General features: G+C 32.8%; 1 protein-coding gene across 2 annotated transcripts; it reads right to left on the reverse strand.

Annotated features, from left to right (window-relative positions):
- Window positions 5,003-8,881, reverse strand: LOC109325620 (exosome complex component RRP41-like). 2 transcript variants are annotated; one of them, XM_019558082.1, is made up of 8 exons: window positions 8,679-8,881; window positions 7,704-7,782; window positions 7,469-7,571; window positions 7,258-7,378; window positions 6,296-6,384; window positions 5,769-5,918; window positions 5,301-5,378; window positions 5,003-5,260 (listed from the first exon to the last, which is right to left on the reverse strand). In XM_019558082.1, exons 1-8 carry the CDS (start codon window positions 8,809-8,811, stop codon window positions 5,021-5,023), a joined length of 993 nt encoding a protein of 330 aa, XP_019413627.1. In that variant the 5' UTR covers window positions 8,812-8,881; the 3' UTR covers window positions 5,003-5,020. The 2 variants fall into 2 exon arrangements, with proteins under 2 accessions (XP_019413627.1, XP_019413628.1); XM_019558083.1 differs by having other exon boundaries at window positions 5,080-5,378; window positions 8,679-8,880.

Raw genomic sequence — 9,301 nt, forward strand, 5'->3', positions numbered from 1 at the left:
TTGATTAATAGCTAATGGATAAATGTAATAATGAATATAAAAAGTTGTGCATCTTAACTATATTAATCGATTATACCGACGCTTCCTAAAAGACAGATAAAAGAAAACCAATAAATACTAATCATGCATATATTTTAAATCTTCTAACACACATATATACACTATGGGTTCGTCATGCATTCTATCTCGAATAGTTGAATAGGGAGTACATGTTAGTTTTCAATAGGGTGAGTAAGACCTGACCCTACCCACTCATCTGGCATGACCCGATCATGATCGGGTCCAGATAGGGTTGAGTTCAGGTTCTAAAAATAGACTCGGTCAATATTTAGGATTGGGTAAGGATCAAACATGACCTGACCCGTTCTATTCCAGGGTCACTCGTTCATCATGTTTGTATATGTTTGTATGTGTTTCTACTCAAATGTGTATAGAGTAATGATACCTTTTTGGTCGAAAGTATCATTTATTTTTGAGTGAATTACACTGACACCCCCTGAGTGTAATTTATCCATATTTTTAAAACCTACACAAACCACCCATATTTATCCATATATATTATACTGACTACCCCTGTAAGAGATATAAGTGTAATTTCTTAAACAAAAATAGTGACAAGTGTAATTAAGTCAAAAAATATATGCTATATTGTTGAAACAAGTCCAAATAGTATAAACTTGATGTATATTCATTATTTTTTATTTGTTACAAACTACATCAATGAGTCTAAGGAGGTGTTTAAATTACTCTCATATTATATTGTAACTAACAAAAATAAAGAATAAACATCGACTCTTATACTATTTGGACTTGTCTTCACAATATATCGTATTTTGTTTGACTTAATTACACTCATCATCATTTTTTATTTAAGAAATTACACTTATCTATCTTACACGGGTAGTCAGTGTAATGTATATATAATTAGAGGGTTTGTGTAGGTTTTAAAAATGTCTGGGTGGTTTATATAATTTCACTAAAACTCAGGAGGTGTTAGTGTAATTTACTCTTTATTTTTTAATTTTTCCATAATATATATACATGATTAATAATACATACATACATATATCATTTTATATATCAAACTACATACTCATAATAATAAATAATACTGAGAAATCTTTATCTAAAATGAATATGCATTATATTTAATCAGGTTTAGGGTCGGGTCGGGTTTAAAGGCTGACCCGATTACTATTTAGGGTCAGGTTAGCTTCGAATTTAGGGCCGAGTTCGGGTTCAAAAAAAGTAACCCGATCAATATTTAGGATCGGATAAGGACAAGCTTTAACCCGGCCCATACTCACCCCTAGTTTTGAACTTATGTCACTTGAACTAATTACATGTGTGAATGAGAATGATTTTTAGGCTAGTTTATAAGAAATATATTAACATTAGCCATCCTTAAATTCTCATTTTATAATCAACAAGGTTCGATTTCTGTGAGCAACACTTGTAGGGAGGAACAACCACGAACTCTAAAAGGAATTAGTTTCTTACCCAAAAGATAAGAGGATAACTTTGATAGTACCAAAAAAAATTCTCATTTTAACCTTATTCATAAAAAATAAAATGTTTGTCCAAGGGGTGCCTTTTGAGATAAGGCACACATCTCTTTCATCATTTTAGGCAGTTACAAGCATTAGGCCAATCCATGCACAAAGGTACCCTGTCCAAAGCACGTTGCTAGAAAATGAGGACACTCCCACGTTAATGAAATGACATTAGTCAATTTTTAAGAAGCCCTTTGATGCAAAAGTATTAGACAAAAACAATAAATAATTGAAACCATTAACTTTATTATGAGTTAAAAGCAAACAAGCATGGTGTCAAAACCTTGAAATGAAATAAATATGCTCATATTCATATCATATCTCCTTTCTATAGTGATGATTGTTACGAATCATCTTTGGTCTATTTTTTCCTTATTTTTTTTCCACAAAATACTTCTCCTTTTCTTTTTTATCCCCATCACAAAAGTGTGTGGGAATCTAATTTCGATATTTTTCTTATTTCTTCACCTAGTAGTGTCCAATGAATCTACCAACACCCTTTTGTGACTATCGTCATTTATCATTCACCAATTAAAGTTGCACCTTTTTAATTATGAAAATCAAATCACTCCATATTACCCATCGTGATGTATAAGTTGGGTAAGAATAATATATATATATATATATATAGAGGTATCTGGCAAGTGCATAAAAATGAAGGAAAAAATTGTGATGATATAACAGTTTTACCCTTTAAATATAATATGATGATATTTTTACTCTTAAATATAAAGGCAAAATTAATAATTTATCTCTTAGTTTGCCTCTCCATTAGAGCTGAAATGAGGACGTAGTGATTGTGAAGTTGTTGGGAAATAAACACGAGTTATAAACTTGAAGACTCATTTGTATTATTGTAAGCAATGTGTGTCCCATAATGTTTTTATGGTTGGTCACTTTCTTCTTGTTTTACCTGAAAGCAAAGATTCCAGCATCAGCATCACACATGAGAGTGGGAGAAGCAAAGTTGAATACGCATTTTGAGAACTCATTTTCATGTTGGGGTCCTATAAATTCCTTTTGCTCTCTTGTCTCTGCATATTCTTTCCAATTTAAGCCAATATTCTTCTTTCCAAACAGGGAAGAACCATTCTCTTTCTTTTTTTACTTAATAATTGCACAATTGCTAGAATTATATATTTTCAACCAATAGTTGAGGAAAATGTTCAATAAATATAGCTTCCCTCTCTATTTATTTTTCCATAATATTAATAAGATCTGGCTGAACCATTATGAAATGCTTGTGATATATGATTAAACTTGTAGATCAAATAATAAAGGTAGTTTTACAATCCATTAAATATGAGTCGTTTGATTGATTGTAAAACATTGTGTGATAATAATTTGATTGATAGTAATAGTAATAGTAATAACATTGAATTGAATAATCAAACTTTTTAATTGGTTATTTTCAATCTATTTTAATTATTTTCTTTATTATTCTGTTGTTGTTTTAAAATATTTTGATTAAAAAGTAAACTAAACAGTTTCATATAGTAATCAGCTTATCATTTGAACTTTCTAATTAACGTATAAAAAATGTTAATATATTTCATCATACTTTTTGGGGTGCCTAATAAAAACAATATCATACCAAAAAAACCACACGTGAGAGATAGTTTGGTTATACAAAAAAATATACATTTGTATATTCATTATTCATCAACAGAAAAAATGTGGTTCTTGTGGCTTCTGCAAAGAGTTGGCTACTTCAGAACTTGTGTCTAAGTTGTTTATTGTGTTGTCTTCTATAGTGAGATGCTACAAAGTACAAACTTTAAGTCTTCAGAGCTATAAGGGATTGGCCTCAACTTCTGATAAGGCTTTAACTGTTCTTGTAGAAGAAGAGAGAGTGATCCAAAGTCCATGTCAAAAGTTCCTTCTCAAACGCATTAAACATATAAAACAATCAATAACTTGTTTATTCATGGGATATAGATAACAAATCTATGGCTGAAATTAAATGGAAGATGGGTCCTTCTCAAACGCATGGATGAAATTAAATTAGCTATCTTGCTTGATAAATTCTCACTGTATGCTTGAGGGAAGTAGCAGGCATTAAATTCATCATCCTTGAGATCACTAAAGTGGTTTATGCTTTTCTTGTAAGGTTTCAACACTTTCTACAGTTTCTTTGAATATTTTGTAGCGTATATTCTTCTCAACAGGGTCCTTGTACATTTTTCCATATTTAACCATATATTCCTTAAACCTCTTATACATTGAGGCATCTTTGATTGTGCCACCATTTGTCTCTAGAGCCCATAATCCAAAGAGGAGAATCAAGACAAGTGAAGTACTTTTAGAAGCCATGGTAACAATGAAAAAGCAAATTTTTTGGCCTAAGATCAGGTTATGTGATCACTTTCTTCTTGTCAATGGGGAAATAAAAAAACACCCATTAATAAAAAATCAAATGGGTAACAAAATAAAAACGACGAATTTATATACTAAGAAGTAAGGATAAAACAAAAAGACAGATGCATTGAAATGGGGATTTTTCCAGAAACATGGTTATTATCATAATGAAAAAGGCTAACAAAGTTACCTACTTTTATGGGCGAGATTTAGAATCTGATAGGAATCTGTTAACCCCAGATAAAAAAAACGGATAATTCGAGAATGAATCGAGGGAGAGTTAGAAACCCTAACACGTAAATTCAATCGTAGGTAATGAAATGAGGAGAGAGAAAGGGAACAAAAATGAATTTACAAAATTAGTCGGCATGTTTTTTTCTTTGCTTAACTAAAGCCTGTTTTATCGACAACAAGAGAATTTTATTCTTTCGGTTAACTTATAGTTGACTCAAAATTGATGTAGTCAATGCTTTTTGTTGTTTGAATATTTTATAAATAAAAAATAAGTGAAGTATTGAATCACACAGTCTTCCATTTAAGGGGTGAATAGTAATTACATGTGTCCATATTTATGTATTGATCATGAAGCTGATTTGGGTACTGATATAGTTGTTTAGTGATTCTCTCTATCCAATTTCTTTGGTACTTAATTGATAATGTTTTGATGGATGTAAAAGGGGGAAACGAAACAGGTTTGCCTATAAATTTCGGATTCATTACAATTTCCACAATCGCTTTTGTCAATAATTCAAGTGGGGAACTTAGATGAACATCCCCTGTGTGATTGACATATTGACATATTGATTTTTGTCTAAGGAAACGTTTATGTGATTTATTATATGTTCTAATTTACTTCCACAAGTGTATACTAGAAGCATTTTAAGAAATTGATAAAACCAAATTAACATTCTCGAGTCTAAAATCTGCCTATGCATGCTTCATATTACACATTGTTAATCCTATATCTGGATAAAAGGTGAAAATGGTGAAAATTGTGTTAAAAAGTCGATAATCAATGTAAAACTTTGTCAAATCTCTATCAATGTTGTGAGTTCAAATGTTCAATGGCTAAACATATTTCAGAAGCAAAGTGATAGCAAATTCAAGTTCTATTTACATAAATTTGGCCCAAACCTTTTTTTGATGAACCAGACCATGCCTATTACTATGAGAATTTTTTTAGCATTCTTTGACGAAGTCATAAGCACAAAATTTGCAGGACATGCAAGGCAAGGCATCTCTCCCTCCCTAACCCCTTCCAACAAAAAATTTCTCTCAATGTTGAGCAGAAAGAAAAACAAAACAAAACAAAAACATGAGATAGAACAACTTAACAGCACATCTTGTGACCTGTGTGCTTGACCGGAACTCTTCGCACTATTCCTTTGAATCAGATGCAGCTTCTTTCAAACATGACCTCATAATCTTAGCAAGCTTTGCACAAGCATCCAGGCACAGCTGCATTCCCTGCATGCAGTAACTAAAATGTCACTGTCTGTTCATTATATCATGTTAATAGAATCACCAATTTCGATCAATGGATAATGCCAACACATCGTATTTTTACATTCCTTTGGCACCTGTTATAAGTTGGACTCAATTTCAGTTATATTTGTTAACTTTGGTCAAATAAGATGTATGTTAATACATGTTACAAAAATCTAGCTATTGTCATTTCACACCCAGAGTTACAATTGAAAAGATGCATGTGAACAGAATAGGAGTGCAAATATGCAATCCTCAGAGCAGAAAACCTCAGCATTGAGACTCATATAAATGTTTTTTCAGAAATCAGCAAAGCAAGCAGAAAAGTATCCAGTGGTGAGTTTACATTTTACAACTTCAAAATAGGCATACCTCATTAATCTTTGGGGTGGACCATTCCCCAGTAACTGTGAGTTGGGTGATTTCGTAGCGAGAAGGCATGCAAGTAATCATTAAGCTTCCATCTTGGTAGTTTTCCTCCTCAAAAATAGGATCAATGACAAGGTTCTTACTGACACATGACTGGAATCATTTGAAGAAAAAAAACTAATTAATATAAAAAGGAATTAAAGGAATCTCTCAGCAGCAAAATAAGCATGTCTCAGACTAACAAATAAAGAATTATGCAGACAACAGTTGGAATAAATAAAGAATTAAAAAAAATAAAAGAAGTTTTATTTGTTACTGAAGACAAAATGCATACAAAGAAATAATTTAACAATCTGTGATGCTGACACCAAGTCAGAACTTACAAGATAAAAGAAATTAGAACTTTAGAGGATGATATTAAAGTAAATCAATTTAATATTTTGAAAGATAAAAAATGAGAGACAGAGCTTAAGCACACTGTGAAGCAAGTACACATTACAGAAGACTGCAAATGTGAGCAACATCCATACCACTGAAACTGAGGCAACAAGGTCATACATCATTATTCCAGCATCTGCCAGGGCAAGGCTAGCACATGATATGACAACTGGGAGATCACCTGCCAAAAATTCGAGAGTACTTTTACTGCTAGAAACTTGGCAGAAAATCAAATAGATCTTATTCTGCCTAGATGTTTCAATTAAATGTGCCTGTCTGCTCCAAATTTTAAATAGGACCATTCATCATAACTTCTTCAAATTAAAAAAATCGAAAGGAATATGCATATGAAGATCTGCATCTCAAACAAAATCACTAGATCCAGACTATCACAAAAGACTGCATTACTGTCTTAATATTTATGTTTAAGGTGTCTGTAAAAAATTGTGAAGTCATATATTTAAAAAATGAGACAAATGCACCAGCCTTATTAAAGAGCAATTGTATCGTGCTAAATGATATTGTAAAAGACAGTAAGCACACAGCATCAATTCTCATCATTAGCAATTACCACCTCACACGAAAGACGTTGTGGTTTATATTTCTTACCAAAAACCTACACGAGTGGCTCAACTGAAGGAAATGCATTTTGTCTCTCACGAGGTCTCCCCACACCCAAAAACTGTTGGACTAATCCCCAGACATGCATCTAATGGCATGGAGTTGGCACAAGGTGCTGCCAGTGGGATAAAAATCCCTAAACTATAGGTGAAATTCACCAGCATGGAGCGTAGGTTGCTAACCAAGCTACACCTCATGTTTTACTAAGCGAAAATACAAGTTAATGCAAAATGGCTTTTAACATTTACACAAGAGAACAGATTTTCGCTGAAGCCTTTGACAACAGAGAACAAGGCAAACAAACATTAACTTAGACTTCCTCTCTATTATTTGCTTGGTAATTTATATTCAGCACGTCAACTTAAAATTTCTAACCATCAAACACAATACCATCGTGAATAAAATAAAAATCATTACAAAATTGTAAGCTTACTGCCACTGGATTCCAGCACCAATGCAAAAACATCCACGGTTGTTTTGGGGAAAGATTCCAGTATTATTGCACCCTCCAAAGCTTTATGAAGCATAGCAGTGTACTCTTTGTGGTCTGAACCCTAGCTTTGTGAGATTTCAGATATTAATCACTACATAAGATGGTAGAATTAGAAAAATGTAAAATATTATACGCATATTATTTTATGCACCTGTCCACGAACTGGAGTGGCAAATGTTGTAAAGCTGACATTGCAATTCAGGCGCCCTGTATCACTGTACATCATCGCCTTCTTACTCTCTCTTGGCCCAAATCTGAATAAAAGAAAAAGGCAAATAAAATATCCACATTAGACAAATAACACAATTAATAAAAGCAAGAGAAAAACATATGAAGAAGATTCTTTAAGTAGGTCACAACATGAATGAGATAAAAGAATCACTCACACAGATACAATGACCTTGGTATTCCCAAACTCTGCATATGCAGATCCAGATGCAGCATTCACAGCACCAGTTCTAAAAACTGCAAGTCACCAAATGCTGGTTAACTTAACCATAAAACTGACGCCACAGTATACAATATTTCAAAGCAAATAGAGGCTTCTGGTGTAACAATTGAGAATTCAAGACATGCATCATTAACATTTCGCCAAAGTGAACAGTTTACCTTCTGCGGTGATAGGTTGTAACTTGAGTGCATTACTCAGAATAATTTATACATTCCAGTCACGTGTAAGCATTTCGGTAGATAGCTTAATTAAGTGCTTACTCAATAAGTCTTTTTGGAATAAGCAAAAGGGAGCTTATTTTCATAATCTGCTCTAATAAAGCTTATTGAAATGAGGTAAACAAAGCTTACAGGCTTCTGTTGGTTTTCTGCACCTACTTGAGTTTGAAGGATGTTAAAGATATGATTTAATTAAGTTTGATCTGATTTGATTAGGTAATTAAATTAGGATATGGTTTATCAGTATCTTCATTATTACATTATTATTCTGTAAATAGGATCACACACTTGTACTCTTGAAGATACTTTTAAACACACAACACTAGAAGTATATTATGAAATACATTCTCTCTTTTGTATCTATTTACTAACACTTTCATATGTTTATTGTCAAAATTTATTCTCATATACACAATAAGTACATCATTCACCCTTCATTTGTATTACTTCTTTTTCTAAAAAAAAAAGAAACTAACGATAGAACACAAATGGTAAATGATGCAGCGACAGTATATAAAAATCATACATGATAATGCATACATTCTTTTTTTCTTTTTTTTCCTCAAAATTATTCTCATAAACTCTATGAGCAATTTAAAATGATTCCTTCATACATATAAGAACCTTATTTCAATGATGCGTAACACATAAAAATACTATTGAAATTGAATGAATAGTAGAAATGGACTTACATGCAGGTCTACATTGATGAAAACCGCGGCCATCGGGTCGGACCCAATCTTCTTTGAACAACGGAGCTTTCTTTTTCTGAGTGGTCGGAGACGGCGAGTACGTCGCCGGATTCGCTCCACCTTTACCGGCCATTCTCAAACGGCGGCGAATGATGGCAATTTCAGCTTCCTTCTCACTCTCACTATTCACTTGTTTTGGTTTCTTCTTTCTATTCCTTTTTCACTATATATGTGCTCCTGGCCCTACTGGGCCAATGGGCCTTCTTTATTACACCATTGGGAAGGTAAGGATTTCATTTTGGTCCAACCCAACGGCTGATTTTTTAAAAGTAAAGGAAAATAAAATCTTGTGGCTTGTTTTTCTCTGGTTTCCCACAGTATCCGACTCGAACCCTTGCTTGAGGGGAATCAAACATATACTATTTGAACCAACGCCCGTTGGTAAATCTTGTGGCTTGTTTGATGACAAACATATAATATAGAATATTGATAAAATCATGCTGGTTATATTTTCATTCTTAAATGTAGAAGTCCTTGTAGACTTTTACATGGTTACCAATATATTGCTCAAACTTTGAGGTAAGGGTGTACATGATGTAGCCATTCTCACTCACCTGATATAG

This window comes from Lupinus angustifolius, chromosome LG13 (genome assembly GCF_001865875.1).
Source record: "Lupinus angustifolius cultivar Tanjil chromosome LG13, LupAngTanjil_v1.0, whole genome shotgun sequence".
Classification (NCBI taxonomy): Eukaryota; Viridiplantae; Streptophyta; class Magnoliopsida; order Fabales; family Fabaceae; genus Lupinus; species Lupinus angustifolius.

Coding starts and splice junctions, on each gene's coding strand:
- LOC109325620 (XM_019558082.1), bottom strand. CDS start 8,811: ATGGCCGGTAAAGGTGGAGCGAATCCGGCGACGTACTCGCCGTCTCCG. Junction 6,385..7,257: donor GGTGCTGGAATCCAGTGGCA/GTAAGCTTACAA, acceptor AATTTTTGGCAG/GTGATCTCCCAGTTGTCATA. Junction 5,919..6,295: donor TTGTTGCCTCAGTTTCAGTG/GTATGGATGTTG, acceptor AAATGATTCCAG/TCATGTGTCAGTAAGAACCT.